General features: G+C 51.7%; 1 protein-coding gene across 1 annotated transcript; it reads right to left on the bottom strand.

Annotated features, from left to right (window-relative positions):
* Window positions 1–1,045: 1,045 nt before the first annotated feature.
* Window positions 1,046–15,609, bottom strand: TRIM41 (tripartite motif containing 41). Its single transcript, XM_074971271.1, has 6 exons — window positions 14,734–15,609; window positions 11,618–11,713; window positions 9,216–9,446; window positions 8,401–8,423; window positions 6,325–6,452; window positions 1,046–2,452 (listed from the first exon to the last, which is right to left on the bottom strand). Exons 1-6 carry the CDS (start codon window positions 15,607–15,609, stop codon window positions 1,935–1,937), a joined length of 1,872 nt encoding a protein of 623 aa, XP_074827372.1. The 3' UTR covers window positions 1,046–1,934.
* Window positions 15,610–17,280: the final 1,671 nt, after the last annotated feature.

Here is a 17,280-nt window from a genome sequence, read left to right as displayed (position 1 = left end):
TCTAACCTGCTCTTTAAAATCTCCAATGATGGACACTGCACAACCTTCCTAGGCAATTTATTCCAGTGCTTAACCACCCTGACAGTTAGGAAGTTTTTCCTATGTCCAACCTAAACCTCCCTTGCTGCAATTTAAGCCCACTGCTTCTTGTCCTACCCTCAGAGGTTAAGGAGAACAAATTTTTCTCCCTTCTCCTTGTAACAACCTTTTATGTACATGAAAAGTGTTATGCCCCCTCTCCGTCTTCTCTTCTCCAAACTAAACCACCCCAATTTTTTCAATCTACCCTCACAGGTCATGTTTTCTAGACCTTTAATCATTTTTGTTGTTCTTCTCTGGACTTTCTTCAATTTGTCCACATCTTTCCTGAAATGTGGTGCCCAGAACTGGACACAATACTCCAGTTGAGGCCTAATCAGTGCAGAGTAGAGCAGAAGAATTACTTTTGTAGCCTTTGAAACAAATTCAACATCCTTTCCAAAACCCCCTTTTCAAATTTTATCCTTCCACCAGCTCCAGCCAAGGCCGGACTGAAGAGGCAGAGACTAAACTGTACAATCCTCTCTTTATTATTAATTATTATTATAACATTTCAAAAAACTAAATCTCCATTTAATTCTTGGTTTAGCCAAAAATATTTCAAACTAGCTTTGTAACATCAACAGAAAAACAACCAACCAAACCCCAACACACAGCAGGTATGGGCAGTGTCTTTCTAGTGGGGAGAGAGATGGGTTGCTGGAAACTGGACAGCAACGGGGTGGGGTGGGGTGGAAAACAGCTCAGAGAACAATAAATACCCAACCCTCAGAGAGTGCTGGAGGCGGCCTAGGATTCCCAGAACAGGGCTCGCAATGAAAGCATCTCACATGATTCTTGGCACCTCCAGACATTTTAGCCAGTGATTCTCTTGTAGCATCTCAGCTTAGGGAGGAACTTGCCCCATTTGCCTCGGCACTACAAGCTGTTTCAGACATCCACAAATAAATGCAATGTCCAGGGTCACAAAGGGTGATGACAATGGTGAAGAGAGATTCAGAAGCACGTGTGATGGTTCTGGAGAAGACCTGGGGACCAAGACCAAGAATTGCAGACAAGAGGACCGTTGTGAGGAAGAACTAGAGGACAGATAGACACTGGGACGGTTCTGGGTGGAAAGCACTGGGCTCTGGAGGCTGGACACAAGGGGGTGGGGTGGGGAGCGGAGCAATGTTTTTGCAGGGCTGGATCTTGGTCTGAACACCAGCAGGGAAGGGAAGGCAGCATTATGGTACTGGGCAGAGAGCAATGGGGTCTTGTGCCTTTGGAAGAAGAGAGAAGATGGTCTGGAGCTAGCTCCAAATGCCACCAGGAAGCGGGGGAGGGGGGAAGTTGGATGGCTGGAATTCTTCTAGCAGGACCAAAGGAAATTCAATGAGATCTGGGTGGCCAAGTCCCTTGGGGCTAGTCATAGGAGCTTGAATCATTATGGGACAGAGCAGGGGGCCAATGCTTCTGGAGATGCTCAGCGCTCCCTCTCCAGGTCTGAGGCCTAGATCTTCCGTGATGTCGCTCATCTCCACCTGCTCAGCCCAGAGACACAAGCGAGGGTTTTGCAGGAGCACCGGGGCCCTACAGCATGATGTCAGAGGGACAGATCGGGGGCTGGTTACAGTGGTGCATCAAGAGCAATTCACACGTTATGCATTGGACACGACGGGGGATCGCCTGACAGTGGCGTGAAAACCCATCCGTCCTCCCCGTAACCAATCCCTCCCCTGCCCTCACACTTTGAAACAGAGTGACACAAAGGGACGAGGCAGGCTTTGGAATGTCAGGTTGGCTGAGGTGGCCTCCCCCCAGCCTCTGTGCGGTGCCAGATCCTGGGACAGGGTGGGGAGGATCCGTGCAATGGTGGGAGGGACCCAGCGGGGGAGGAGGCCCAGGAAAGCGGGTCAGGTGCAGATCTTGATGCGTGTGCCCTTGGCCAGGATGCGGAAGAAGGGGAAGATGCGCTCGCGGAAGGTGGCATTGAAGGTGTGGATGTGGGCCATGTTCTCGGCATTGTAGAAGCACAGCTGGCCCCGCTCGTAGTCCAGGTAGACCCCAAAGCGCCGGAGCTTCTCCCCAGGGGGCAGTGCCGTCTGCTCCGTGGCAGTCAGCGCCTGGTACTTCTTCCCATTGGCGCCCACACACCAGATCTCCCGCTTCTGGTAGGGGCCGCCTGTCTTCTCCTTCCGCCGGGCTGTCTCCCGGGCCGCCCCCACCGCCCAGCCCCGCCGGCCCCCAACCTCCACCTCCCAGTAGTGGCGCCCTGTGCTGAAGCCCTGAGAGCCCAGCACACAGTAGTCGGAGTCGAAGCGCTTGGGATTGTCGGGTAGGTCCTGGCGACGCTCGCCCAGCTTCACACTCCGGCGGTCCAGGGACAGGCTCAGGTGCGGGTGGGCCGTGTCGGGGTCCAGGGTCACGTCAGCTAAGGAAAGAGACCCACACTGAGTCAGGAGAGTTAGGGTGAACTCAACTTTGTCCTGTCAGGACACCTGGAACCCCTTGCCCAGGGTCAGCTGGGAATATATTGCCTCTGTTTCCCTTCCCACCATGTCTTCTCTATTCAGACTGTGAGCACTCTGGGGCAGGGACTGTCTTTCGCTGTGTGTCTGTGCAGCACCCGGCACAGTGGGGCCCTGATCCCAGTTGAGGCAGGGGACTCTCTCTCGCTGGGTGTCTGTGCAGTGGATAGGGACTTCTTTAATGTTTTTAATGAAGTAAATACTAATGGGAATTGTGTGATCATGGGAGACTTTAACTTCCCAGATATAGACTGGAGGACGAGTGCTAGTAATAATAATAGGGCTCAGATTTTTCTGGATGTGATAACTGATGGAGTCCTTCACCAAGTAGTTGCTGAACCGACAAGAGGGGATGCATTTTAGATTTGGTTTTGGTGAGTAGTGAAGACCTCCCAGAAGAAATGGTTGTAGGGGACAACCTTGGTTCAAGTGATCATGAGCTAATTCAGTTTAAACTAAATGGAAGGATAAACAAAAATAGATCTGCGACTAGGGTTTTTGATTTCAAAAATGTTAACTTTAAAAAATTAAGGAAATCAGTTAGGGAAGTGGATTGGACTGAAGAACTTGTGGATCTAAAGGCGGAGGAGGCCTGGAGTTACTTCAGGTCAAAGTTGGAGAAGCTATCGGAAGCCTGCATCTCAAGAAAGGGGAAAAAATTCATAGGCAGGAGTTGTAGACCAAGCTGGATGAGCAAGCATCTCAGAGAGGTGATTAAGAATAAGCAGAAAGCATACAGGGAGTGGAAGACGGGAGGGATCAGCAAGGAAAGCTACCTTATTGAGGTCAGAACATGTAGGGATAAAGTGAGAAAGGCCAAAAGCCATGCAGAGTTGGACCTTGCAAAGGGAATTAAAACCAATAGTAAAAGGTTCTATAGTCATATAAGTAAGAAGAAAACAAAGAAAGAAGAAGAAGTGGGACGGCTAAACGCTGAAGATGGAGTGGAGGTCAAGGATAATCTAGGCATGGCCCAATACCTAAACAAATACTTTGCCTCAGTCTTTCATGAGGCTAATGAGGAGCTTAGGGATAATGGTAGGATGACAAATGGGAATGAGGCTATGGAGGTAGATATTACCACATCCGAGGTAGAAGCCAAACTTGAACAGCTTAATGGGACTAAATCGGCGAGCCCAGATAATTTTCATCCAAGAATATTAAAAGAACTGGCACACATAATTGAAAGCCCATTAGCAGGAATTTTTAAGGAATCTGTAAACTCAGGGGCTGTACCGTATGACTGGAGAATTGCTAACATAGTTCCTATTTTTAAGAAAGGAAAAAAAAAAAAAAAAAAAACATGATCCGGGTAACTACAGGCCTGTTAGTTTGACATCTGTAGTATGCAAGGTCTTGGAAAAATTTTGAAGGCGAAAGTAGTTAAGGACATTGAGGTAATGGTAATTGGGACAAAATACAATGTGGTTTTACAAAAGGTAGATCATGTCAAAACAACCTGATCTCCTTCTTTGAGAAGGTAACAGATTTTTCAGACAAAGGAAATGCAGTGGATCTAGTTTACCTCAATTTCAGTAAGGCATTTTCTATGGTTCCACATGTGGAATTAGCAGCTAAATTGGAAAAGATGAGGATCAACATGAAAATTGAAAGGTGGGTAAGGAACTGGTTAAAGGGGAGACTACAACGGGTCACACTGAAAGGTGAACTGTCAGGCTGGAAGAAGGTTACTAGTGGAGTTCCTCAGGGATCGGTTTTGGGACTAATTTTATTTAATCTTTTTATTACTGACCTTGGCACGAAAAGTGGGAATGTGCTAATAAAGTGTGCGGATGACACAAAGCTGGGAGGTACTGCCAATACAGAGAAGGACCGCGATATCATACAGGAGGATCTGGATGATCTTGTAAACTGAAGTAATAGTAATAGGATGAAATTTAATAGTGAAGAGTGCACGGTCATGCATTTAGGGATTAATAAGAATTTCAGTTATAAGCTGGGGACGCATCACTTGGAAGTAACAGAGGAGGAGAAGGACCTCGGAGTTTTGGTTGATCACAGGATGACTATGAGCCGCCAATGTGATATGGCCATGAAAAAAGCTAATGCGGTCTTGGGATGCATCAGGTGAGGTATTTCCAGTAGAGATAAGGAGGTGTTGGTACCGTTATACAAAGCACTGGTGAGACCTCATCTGGAATATTGTGTGCAGTTCTGGTCTCCCATGTTTAAGAAGGATGAATTCAAACTGGAACAGGTACAGAGAAGGGTTACTAGGATGATCCGAGGAATGGAAAACCTGTCTTATGAAAGAAGACTCAAAGAGCTTGACTTGTTTAGCGTAACCAAAAGAAGGCTATGGGGAGATATGATTGCTCTCTATAAATATATCAGAGGGATAAATACCAGGGAGGGAGAGGAATTATTTAAGCTTAGTACCAAGGTGGACACAGGAACAAATGGACATGAACTGGCGGTCAGGAAGTTCAGACTTGAAATTAGACAAAGGTTTCTAACCATCAGAGGAGTGAAGTTCTGGAACAGCCTTCCAAGCGGAGCAGTGGGGGCAAAAGACATATCTGGTTTCAAGACTAAGCTTGATAAGTTTATGGAGGGGATGGTATTATGGGATAGCCTAATTTTGGCAATTAATTGATCTCTATTTGAGGTAAATATGCCCAGTGGCCTGTGATGGGATGTTAGATGGGGTGGGATCTGAGTTACTACAGAGAATTCTTTCCTGGGTGTCTGGCTGGTGAGTCTTGCCCACATGCTCAGGGTTTAGCTGATAGCCATATCTGGGGTTGGGCAGGAATTTTTCTCCAGGGCAGATTGGCAGAGTCCCTGGGGGGTTTTCGCCTTCCTCTCCAGGGTGGGGCACGGGTCACTTGCTGGAGGATTCTCTACACCTTGAAGTCTTTAAACCACGATTTGAGGACTTCAATAGCTCAGACATAGGTTAGGGGTTTGTTACAGGAGTGGGGGGTGAGATTCTGTGGCCTGCGTTGTGCAGGAGGTCAGACTAGACGATCGTAATGGTCCCTTCTGACCTTAAAGTCTATGATTCACTGAGATAATGCAAATAAACAGTAGGCATGGTATTTGAGACCTCCCCCTCTTTTCCCTGTATGGAGAGCCAAGGCCTTACCTCATCATGTGAGACTCCATAGGCCAATCAGCAAGCCCGCAGTGCTAGGTTTATATTTATTACTACTGGCTGGGAGCTGCTACCAGCACTGGCACTAGTTGCCCAGTAGGGGGCATCCTCCTCCTGAGCAGCAAAGAGCTGCTGCAGACTCAGAGCAACAGTCCTGCTGTTCCCCAGTGCCAGGAGCACAGTGAGCTCAGGGACAGGATAGCAGCAGGCTGCGGGTCAGGATTGAGGGGCACCAGCAGAGCCGGGCAGGAGCCCAAGGCTGACAGGATAGGGGGCTGTGGGTCAGGACTGCGGTGCATTAGCAGAGCTGCATGGGAAACCAAGCGGCTGGGATGGCTGGGAACCGGCAGAGCCGTGAGTTTGTGGGGGCAGAGCCCAGGGCTGGGACAGCAGGTGAAGGCTGTGGGTCGGGATAGAGGAGCACCAGCAGTCGTGTGCACTGGGGGAGCCCAGGGCTGGGACAGCAGGGGGATGTAGATCAGGACAGAGTTGTGAGTGAGTGCTGATGCACATCAGTGGAAGCAGCCTGTGGGAGAAACTCATGCTACAGCTGCCAGCTCTGTACAGCTCCACCACACACAGGACGTCAGCGTAAACAGAGTCCTGGCTCTCCCCAGTCCACTAGCCAAGGGAAGAAAAAAAACTGTTCTCCTTTACCTTGAGGGACTTTCCTGAAGACCTTCTCCATCTTCCTCATCACCACATCCTGCAGGAAGTAATTGCGGTATTTCTTCCCCACGTCTACTGGCACAGTCTCCGGCTCCTGGAATTTGACGCTCTCGCACCTGGCAAAGGGAATACAGCAGTGAGTCAAGGGCTGGGTGTGGTGGGCAGAGCACTGAACAGGTCTCGGGGGACCTGAGGTCTATCCCTGGCTCTGCCATTGCCTCGCTAGGCGACCCTGGGCAAGTTAGTTTCCCTCCTCTGTCTCTTTAGACTGTAAGCTCCAAGGGAAGAAAGTCTCACTATGGGGGCGGACCGACAATCTTCTGTCAAAACACGTTTGCAACAGAAACGTAGGTTTTTGACGAAGCAATGTTCTTGTCTTCTTTCTGCAGAAGATTTTGATTTTTTTCCACTCAAAAAGAGACCATCCCCATAATCGAAATATTCAACTTAAAATGCCGCAGGGCCTCCTGGGAGTTGTAATTCAATTGCCTCATGTCTCCCTTCTCCTCTACTGGCTGGGGTCCCAGGCAGACTACATGCCCCATGATGCATCGGGAGAGTCCCTGAGCATGGTGTACTGCCTCCCCTCTCCAAGAGGAGACACTGTGCTGCATCATGGGAAATGAAATGTAACCAGGAACTCCAGCCTATACAGGAGAAGGGGAGTACAAGGCAGCTGAACTAAACTCCCATGAGCCACTGGGGCAGCACTTCTAAATTGAGTTTTCTGGTATTGAAATTTTCCATAAAACATTTTCTGACCGGCTTTACTCATTACGCACGGCTACCACATCCAACGCAGGGGGTCTCTAACTCTAACACAAATGACCTAACAGTACCTAAGATCAGAGAAGTTTGCACACACAAGTAACGTCTTTAACTACAGTCCGTGGACCAGGTCTGCCACGTTCGGACCGTGTGTGACCCGCTGGTAACTATGACCAAATCTGTTTGGAAGACTGCTCCTTGAAGCACCATAGTTCGATTCCAGAGTTAATACAGCGTGATGTAAATGGGGAGAGGTGGCCCCCGACCTGTTTCAGGCAGATCTACACTAGAAATTTTGGCTGGTATAGGAAGTTCAGTTAGGGATGCAATTTTTTTTATGACATTTCTCTACCGACAAAAGCCCTGGTGTAGACCAAGTCTCAGCATAAGAATCCTTGTGCTGGTACTTCGTTTGGAGAACCAAAATAATCTATACTCTTTTGCTGTAGAAACTGCATCTCCACTAGGCGGGTTTGTTAGTATAGCTATACTGGCAAATCCTTGGCTAGCATAGACTGGGCCTAAGACAATGCCACTTTGGTTCATGTTTGAGAGTTTCTCTTTGCAGCCACAACAGCTGGGATCCGGTTTAGAATGAAAGCTTAACTCAGAACCCGTCATGGGGGCTGAGTAAATACATCACATCCATACATCTGGCACGACTGCCTAAGATCAACGGTTCTCTTGGGTAACTTTCCACTCTCTTTGGGTCTTTCTGTTCTGTGATTGCGCAGTGCCTAGCTCAGTAGGGGCCCAGTCCATGACTGTGGCTCCCAAGTGCTAGGATAATCCAAATAAATATTATAGAGAAAGCCAAGTGTGTTCAAGTCTAGGCTGCACAGAAGTCTAACTGCCATGACTGTAACTACATTGTGGGGACACCAGAGATGTTTAGATCTTAACGCAGTGACCTGGTTGGCTTTATAGTGTGCAGAGGAAGCAGTGTGGCCTAGTGAATAGACTCTCCTAGCGAAATTCAGGAGACCTTAGCTCTATTCCCGGCTCTGCTGCTGCCCTGCTAGGTAAGTCACTCCCCCCCACACTCCCGTGCCTCAGTTGCCCCATCTGTAAGACGGTGAAAATAAGACTATCCTCCTTCGCAAAGTGCTTTGCGATATATTGATGAAACACACTATAGAAGAGCTAGCACTATCCTTCAGTGCTAACCACAGCTAGTCAGTTTCAACAAGTGACATCATGGAGTATTTCCATATTTCTACAACACGACATTCTTAAAAGCTGTCGGTTTCCTTCCTGTAGCAACAGGTGTATCAACACAATTAGCCCGGGACTGACCTGATGAAGGTGTCTTTGATGTCCTGAGAAGAGTGGGAAGAAAAGAGAAAAAGATTAGTAACGAGCCAGTGACAAACACCACTGTGTCTCATAAAAGACTTTGATCAGCCACGACTCAGCGAGGTCTGTGAGCACCTCTCTTGCTTTGAGCGTGGGAGTGACCCCATTGCAGTCAGGGGGACTAATCACATGCTTGAAGTTAGAAAGCCACCCCTGATGTATGTGCCTAAGGGGAGTTAAGCGAGGTGCTTTTCAGTGGGCGTTGCCATCTGTGCCCTTGGAAGTCTCCCCCTAAGTATAGCTGGGTAGGGAACATTTTTGGCGCAATTTAATTTAATTTCACTGGAACGTGTTGTTTTGAAGCCGGGGACAAAGAGAGAAAATGTAGCGCTGGCCTGGGACTTGGGAGCAGAACTGGTTCAAGTCCCCTGCTCTGAGTCAGGGCAGTTTTTTGTTCCAGATCATAACCCAAATCAGAGACTTGAAGCTTGGTCCCCCTGCCGGCCGGCGCCCCCCTCTCAACCTTCCCTGCACGCAAACACTCTCCCAGGCTGTGGAAAGGGTCCAAAGATTTCATTTTCATTCCAGCGGGGAACAAGACACCTTGGAAGTTGCCAGAAAAGGTCACCCTCCGGGCGGCTCTGCCCTCAAGTCCCTTGCCGAGCTGTGGCTCGAATAGATGTCCCTGGCTGGAGAAGGATGCTTTTGTGGTGCGGAATGGGGTGTCGGGTGATCTGGAAAGAGGCTGGGGGTGACAGACCAGGGCTGGGAGAGTATGGGGGGCAGACATCAGATTGCGTGCTGGGGGCTCTCACCTTGAGCAGCTGCAGCCCGTCCTGCCTGCTCTTGTCCTCAGCCTCAGCGATGAGGCGCCCGAGGGTGGCGCCCTGCTCCTCCAGCTGGCTTATGTTGCTGCTCTGGCGGGCCAGCAGCGCCTCGTAGCGCTCCTCCAGCTGGTGCAGTAGCAGCACCTGCTCCCCAATCAGGAACTGGTGCAGCAGCTCGAAGTCCGACTCGAACTCCTTGATCTCCAGCTTCATCTTGTTCTGGAGCAGGGAGGGGAAGGGTTAGACACAGCTCCTCCCCCACCTCCTGCCTGCCTGGGCCACCCACTGCTTATCCAGCCTGGGCAGCTGGCCTCAAAGTCCCAGCTTCAACCCCTGTTAAGTGACCTGTCTTAGGGCATCACTGCCCCTGCAGGGGAATATTTGGACAGCGTCATCAGAGCGAAGCCAACACTATAATCTGTCCTTGCCAAAGAGCAGTGGGATAAAATCCCCTAGGGCATGTCTAACACCAGGCCAACCTAGCAGCTTGTAGCAACAGGCTGGGCAGCTCTTGGCCTGTTAAACCTGCTAACAATGGCAAAGCCCGGTCTGGCTGCCAAAGCCTAATCCACACTGGGCTCCGGCTAGTTCAGCCGGTGCAGGACTGGTGGGAATCTTCCTGTCAGGCAGAGCCCTGCAGTGGGTCTGGGATCCCGCGGGTCCTACAGGACCCGCTGCCATAATAGCGGGTAAAATGTACTTTGTTGCAGACAGGATTGGGTGGGCAAAAAAACCCCAGACGGTGGTGATTTGCAGGAAAACAATCTTTCATCAATTTGCCAGAAGCTGGGAATGGGTGACAGGGGATGGATCACTTGATGATCACCTGTTCTGTTCATTTCCTCTGGGGCACCTGGCATTGGCCACTGTCGGAAGACAGGATACTGGGCTAGATGGACCTTTGGTCTGACCCAGTCTGGCTGCTCTTATGTTCTTATAAACAGAATTTCAGCCACATAAAGCAAGTTTTTCTTTTTTAAATAAAGGTTTTAAGACTTAAATTTAAGCCAGGGATAGAAAGAGATTTGATGTCTATTATAAAACAGGAGTTAAAGCATTTTTTTTAACATGGTTTAAGCAAGATTTATTTTATTCTTTTAGTGGTAAACATTGTGTCTGAAATCCATTTATAATATATTAACTGACTTTTATTTTTTCAAAGGAGCAAGATGGAATCTGTCTCTCTTGCAGGATTTGCAGGATCCAAGTTTTTGCAACAATGCATGAGTGGATGTTGCAGGACAGGAGCAGGATTAAAAAAATAGTCCCCCTGCAGGGCTCTGCAGTAAGGTTTCCTAGGCAGACACAGCTACAGAACCCGTGGAAGGCGCTTATGTGGAAACACAGGGCACTGTTATCTTTGGCAACATGCTACAGATAAGGTACAGCTATCTACAGCGGGGATGCCAGACATGCGGGGATCCAGCTCACATGGTTTATTTAAGTATGGAAAAAAACCTTCTCGGATCAATGTTTCCCATACTGTGGGTCATGGGAAGGGTCCAGATAGGTCGCCCTCTCACTGTCCCTCTCCTCCCCAGAATGGGGCAGGGCTGGAAGGCCAGAGCAAAGGGGCTGGGAGAGTGGGGAGCAGGAGGGAAGATGGGATACAAAAAGAAACAAACAGTTAGTGGGTCACCTTACTAAAAAGTTTGGGAATCACTGCCTTAGGCGAACCAGAGGACTTTGATATCACATGATTCTTGGGGAGGCTGTGTATCAGGAATCCTGTGCTCAAATGACTCCAAATTTTGATCACTAACCCTACCCCACCACCCCCACACAGCACAGCAAATTTCAAGAAAAGCTGAGTCCGTGGGTGGATTTTAGGGCACTTAGAAAAGCCATCTGTCAAACAATAAGTGAGTCACATGTTAATTCTATCAACACTGCTGCTGTACCACAGTCTGCATTACGTGGTCTGGTTGGCCAGTATCTCAGCTTCCATTAAAAAAGAAAAGAAAAAAAAAAGTCTCTAGCCCTTGCGGTTGTCAAGAAAACCTGCTGAATGTGAGCCGAGCGTGAGTGACATCTGCCTGAGTCTGCAGAGAGCCTGAACCAATAGCTCAGAGGAGAGCGAACTCCCCTGTCCGCCTTTCTGGGGCATCAGCTCTGACAGGTCAGTGATGACACTTCACTAACTATTTCAGTGCTGATGTCTGAGCAGCTGGAATAGGGAAGGAGATAGGAGCCCCAAGGGAGGTGAGACTTAGGAGTGGCTGCAGAGAGGGAAGAGGAGTAGACATCAAGGAGATATGCAGCAACATGGGAAGGGCAGGATAGACATAACCTCTCACCACCTGACCTTCAAGTTGAGAACCCCCTTAACCATGCAATCCCTGGTCGGGGTGGAGAGCAAAGGTGGTGGGGAGGGGGAGCCTGGCACCTGCCTTCAGCTCAGTAATTTTCTCCTCTTCGCTTGATTTCTGTTTCAGAACCGCATCCAGCTTCTTCTTCAGCGGATCCAGGTGGCCCTGGAGTTTCATCTACAAAGAAAAGACAATAAACATCCTCCCCACCCCCGACAAGTTTATCACCAAATCTGTCTTTTCTATATGTGTTTTCCCTTACTGGGCTCATGGGTTTTAATGTCAAGAGTGGCTATCTAGTCCGGCTTCAATGGACCAGGAGGCAGCATGGTCTAACGGTAGAAGCAGCATAGCAGGAAACCTGGGGTCAATTCCTGGCTCTGTCGCAAACTCCCTGTGTGACCTAGAGCAAGCCACTCGATTTCTCTGGGCCTTGGCTCCCCCTGTGTAAAACAGGGGACAATCCTTCCCTGGTCTGTCCTGTGTTTACACTGTAAACTCTCTGAAACTCCCCCACCTGCACGTACAGAGCCTAGAACAACAGGGCTGCCATCAGCTGGAGCTTCCAGGCACTGCTGCAATATCCAGACTCACAAAATCTGGAGAGACTCCAGCCTGGACTATTCTGGTTTTGCTGGAGGACTAGAGAGGGCGAGGGCGGGACAGTAACATTGCAACAGGTTGAAACTTGAGCTGCGGTTGCACGCACTTAGGGCTTGTCTACACTTGAAACGCTCCAGCGCAGCGCTTCGGCGTAGACACTGCCTACGCCGATGGGAGGGGTTCGCCCGTCAGCATAGGTCCTCCACTTCTTCTTCAGAGGTAGCTAGGTCAAAGGAAGAATTCCGTCAACCGAGCACTGCCTACACCAGGGGTCAGGTCGGCTTACCCACATTGCTCAGGGGGGTGGATTTTTCAGACCCCTGAGCGATGTAGCTGGGTCGACTGAACTTTTTAGTGTAGGCCAGGTCTATACTTACATCACAGTTATATCAGTCTGATGGAACACAAGTTGGCTCAGTAAAAGATATGACCTCACGCTCCTTGTCTCTCTAATATCCTGGGACCAACACAGCTACAACAAACACTGCAAACGCACTTTAAGCCTTGTTAAAAAAGCAAGTCTGAGGCCCGTTTAAAAACTCTCCCTACTCTGCTTCAACCCAGGTGTTTTGATAACATTTTCCTGGTTTTGTTTTTTCCTTCCCCGTTGCTGTGGAAAAGTCCCCCAACAAACAGGGAATGGACTAATTACACAGAGGGCCAGCCATGGAACTGGTAATCCACACAGTGCTGTCCATTGCACACAGGAAAAACTGAGAAAAGAGGTAAAATACCTCCCCGGATCTCTTCTAGTTACAGGAATATTGGGCCTTGATCCTGCAAATGCTTATGAGGGTAATTTTACACAGATATGTAGCCCCCCTGAACTCAACAGGGGCTAGTCACTCTTTGCAGGACCAGGGTGTTAGCTGTAACTTTCATAAGTATTTATGATTTTATCAGTGGCAGCACCTAGGAGCTCCAGCCAGGGATCAGGACACCACTGCGCTAGGTGCTGTACAAATAGAACAAAGAGGCAGCCCCTGCCCCAAAGAGCTTACGGTTAGAGCCCTGCCTGGATACAAAATTTATATCCGCAGATGCGGATATCCATGGATATAAAGCAGATATCCGCGGAGCTGCAGGGCTCTACCAGGAATACAGACCACTGTGTGGACAGTACTCCTGTCTGGGAGCATGCAAGCCACTTGCACACACTTGCGCAACCAGGGACAGCTGCTGGTGAGCCTGGTGCCCGTCCCAGTGGGCAGGGCTGGGGGCAGCACAGCCATACCGGAAGAGCTGCCTGGGCTGGAAGCGTCAGCCCAACATGCTGCTGCTTTAGCTGCTGTGGTTCCTGGTAGAGCCCTGCAGTTCTGCGGATAGCCTGCAGGATAGCCTGCAGAGCTCATTGCTCTGCACCGTTGTCTGTCTGCATTCCAGCTGGAAGGGGTCACAGGGGCTGTGTGGGCCTGCCCCCACTGCAGTCATGCCAGCAGGGGTGGGGTGGCACGCTCTGCTGAATGGGGTCCTCGTCCCAGCATGACCTCTGTACAGGGACCGCGGAGGTGACCCAGAACTAGCATCTGGCTCACACCATTGAAAAGGTCAGATCACCCTCGTGACACTAGCAGTTGCCACATTTCCAGGCAGAGTTTTAAGCTGACAGCATCTCTCTAAAGACTTCCTTTTTCTACAATGCCCAGAAGAGTCAATGATCACAGAAATAAGCTTTTCAATTGAACCCAAACACTGAGGTTCAGAGTGTCAGAGGCATTTAGATGGCTAAGTCCCACTGAAGTCAGCATCTAAATGCCTGTGATGATCTGAGCCTGAGTAACTGATGGTCTTATTGGTCTGATCCTCTCCCAGTCCATCCCAGTCTTGCTGCTTGTTATCCCCCATCAAGAGGTCAGACCCTGCTCTCAGCTCCACTCACTCAGTGGGACTCAGGAGCTACTCACAGCAGCGCTGACTCCGGGAAACGCCTGCATAGAGCTCCTCCCACAAGGGAGGCCTTACAGTGTAAGCTGCCTATGACCTGAGAAGGGCCCAGAAAACACACCTGTGGGAGCCGGAAAACAACCAAACAGCTCCCATCTATCCCATCCCAATGCAATCCAGCACCAGCAGCCTCTGACCAACCTTACCAAATGACTCAATTCGGCCAACCCCATCCCATTGCGGATCAAACCAACTCGTCACCACACCCAACTGCGTGAACACCTGATCAAGCCAGCAACTCCCAGCCAACCACTCAATGCCCCCCACCCCAACACCATCAGTCACCAAGTGAACCCAACTCCCTCACTGAAGCAACGCAGTACCTCCAGCCACTAACTAGCTTTACCAAAGCCATCACTGCCAACGCAATCCTCTGCAAACGAAGCAGATCTCCACTATTCAAACCACCTGGTCAAGCCAAAACTTCCCAGCCAACTAACCCGCAACTTCAGGCACAATGTGCCTGGGGTAGCCGAATTTGGTCTGCTGGTTGGACCATTAGCTTCCCTGGCTCGGGCCGGGTACTGATGGATAGTGTGACGTGAATGCTGATCCATGCATGCTCAACTACCATCAGCCAGCAACCAACTCAACACAACCCACCAGCCTCTAGCTAGCCTTTACCAAACCCAACGCTGCCAACTGCGTACCTTGTAATCCTGCACCACCTCCTCCAGCGGGACAACGCTGTGGTGCTTATGGCTCCGGGACTCCCGACACACCACGCAGATGGCTTGCTCGTCCACCTCACAGAAGAGCTTGAGGGGTTCCTGGTGTTTCTCACACAGAGCTCGTTTCTCCAGCTCCCCTGCTACTCCTGCCGCACCCCCAGACGCTGAAGTCCCAGCAGCCGGTGATGCGAGTCGCTGTGGGTGTGGGTGCATCTGTCGGATGATGTGCACCATATTGGCCAGCTGGAGGTTGGGCCGGAAGTTCCTCTGGGGGAAGGTCTTGCGGCACTGGGGGCAGGTGAAGGTTGTGGGGTGTCGAGGCCGCGTGACCACTGCTGCTGGCGGAGGCGGTGGCAGCGGCTCTTCTTCTTCCTCCTCCAGATCCTCTTCCTCCATCACCTCCTCATCGTAATCGTCCTCCTCGAAGAAGAGCTCATCTCCTACCTCGTCCTCCCACATGTCGTCCTCCCCTGGGTCGTCCCATAGATCAGTGTCCTCATCCTCCTCACTCCACATATCGTCTTCCTCCTCGGCCCCGTTGTCCCCATCCCCCTCTTCCTCCTCGTTGTACTCTACGTTGTCATCATCGTCCAGCTCATCCACATCGTCCTCCTCGCCGCCCATCCCCACGTCGTCCCCCGCGGCCTCGTACTCGGCCTGGCCCTCGCCCTCCTCCTCGCCTCCCCAGAGCTGAGTGATGCAGACGCGGCAGAAGTTGTGGCCGCAGCCAATGGAGACGGGGTCGGTGAAGTAGTCGAGACAGATGGCGCAGACGGCCTCCTCCTGCAGCGTCTCCACCGCGTTGGGCCGCCCACCCCGGCCCCCCATGGAGCCGCCTTCCCCGGCCACCGCCATGGACCCCCTGCACCAACAGAGCCTGCAGCCCCCACCCTCAGCTTCCCCCCGGGGTCCTGAGCCTCCTGCCCTGAGCCCCCCCAGTCCTGAGCCCCCAGCCCTGCTCTGAGCCGCCCCCCCCCGGAACCTGAGGGCCCCCCTGGAACCTGAGCCCCCCCCCCTTATCCTAGGCCTCCCTTTGCCCCAGACACCAGCAGGGCCCTGAGCTTCTTCCTTCTCGCCCCCCCAGCTCCTGCCCCCCTCAGGGCCCTGAGCCCCTCCCCCCACTTGGGCCCTGCCCCCCTCAGGGCTCTGAGCCCCCGGAGCCTCCTGCTCCCCCGGGGCCCAGCTGACAGCTGCCCCAGCCAGCCAAGTGCTGCGAAGGACGCTCTACCCTCCCCGGCCACCACTCTCTATGGTGTGCGAGCTTTTTTTTTTTTTTTTTTTTTTCCCCTCCTCCCCTTCACCGGAAGTGGCTGCGAGACAATCTATCCCCCACAGACGGGCTCCCCCATGCGATGGTATGTGGTCATGTGACCGGAAGTGGCGTTAAGACGCTCTCTCACCCCCCGAGAGGGAAGCAGTCTTTTGAGCGGAAGTGCCCGCCGGACGCTCTCTCCCCACCCCCTCTCCCCAACACGAGAGTATAACGGCACGTGACTGGAAGTCCGTGCGAGACGCTCCATCCCCCTCTCTCACTGTCTATGGTATAAGGACATTTAAGCGGAAGTGCCTGCGAGACACTGTATCTCCTGCCCTCTATGGTGAAAAGTTCTTTGCGCGGCAGGCCCTGCGAGGCGATCTAACCTCACGGACGCGCCACTCTGCAGTGCGAGTCTCTCCCGCTACCCCGATCTGCGGTGCCTGCAGGACGCTCTATCTGCACCCAGCGCCTCTCTATGGAGTTTAAAAAAAGACCGGAAGTGAACGGGTGGGACGCGCTATCTCCTGGAAAGGCCTTTTCTCTATGGCCTCTCTGCGGGAGGGGTATGACGCTCTGGCTTCTGCCTCCCTCTAGTCTCTATGGTCAAAGGGGGCGGAAGCTGACGTTCTGGGGGCGGGGCTGGCATAGGCCCCGCCCTCAGTGGAGTGGGAGGAGCCACAGGCCATGACGGGGGCGGAGGGCACTTAGTGCGGGAGGTCAGAGGCAGCCCTGGGGCTTGTGGGGGAAGGTCGGAAGCAGCCCCTGTGGTTGCAGCCCTGCAGAGCTGTCTGCCCTGGCCTGGTGGCGGGCACTGGGTCAGGCCGACGAGGGTGTCGTGGGGCCACGAGAACGAAGGAGCTGAGAGTGGGGGGACGCTGGTGGTGGGAGGGGCTGGTGAAGGCGTCTGGGGGGGGCCACGGTCCGAAGCACTAGGGTCTCCCTCTCAGCGCTTTCGGGGCAGGCACTGGGGACTCTGTGAACCCTGCTGAAGGAATCATATCCCCACTGGGCCATGGGATCAGGGCGCAGTGGAGGCTGGCCTGCCGGGGCTTCCCTCCCCCCGCAGGTGGCTGCAGGTCCCCCCTACTTGGCATCGGGCCTGTGTCCAAGGCAGATCTCCCCAAAAGGGATCCATCCACCACACCCTTCTACAGGGCAGCGGGGTGGGGCGTGGGGGGACAACAGAGGGATCCCCTGAGTCTGGGAAGAGGTCAACAAATGAGAAAACAGGAAAAGCGTGTGGGTACAAGGTTCAGAATCAGGGATCC

Source organism: Natator depressus, chromosome 14, assembly GCF_965152275.1.
Source record: "Natator depressus isolate rNatDep1 chromosome 14, rNatDep2.hap1, whole genome shotgun sequence".
NCBI lineage: Eukaryota > Metazoa > Chordata > Testudines > Cheloniidae > Natator > Natator depressus.
The sequence above is the reverse complement of the archived record's forward strand: the minus strand, read 5'-3'. Positions and strand labels throughout refer to the sequence as shown.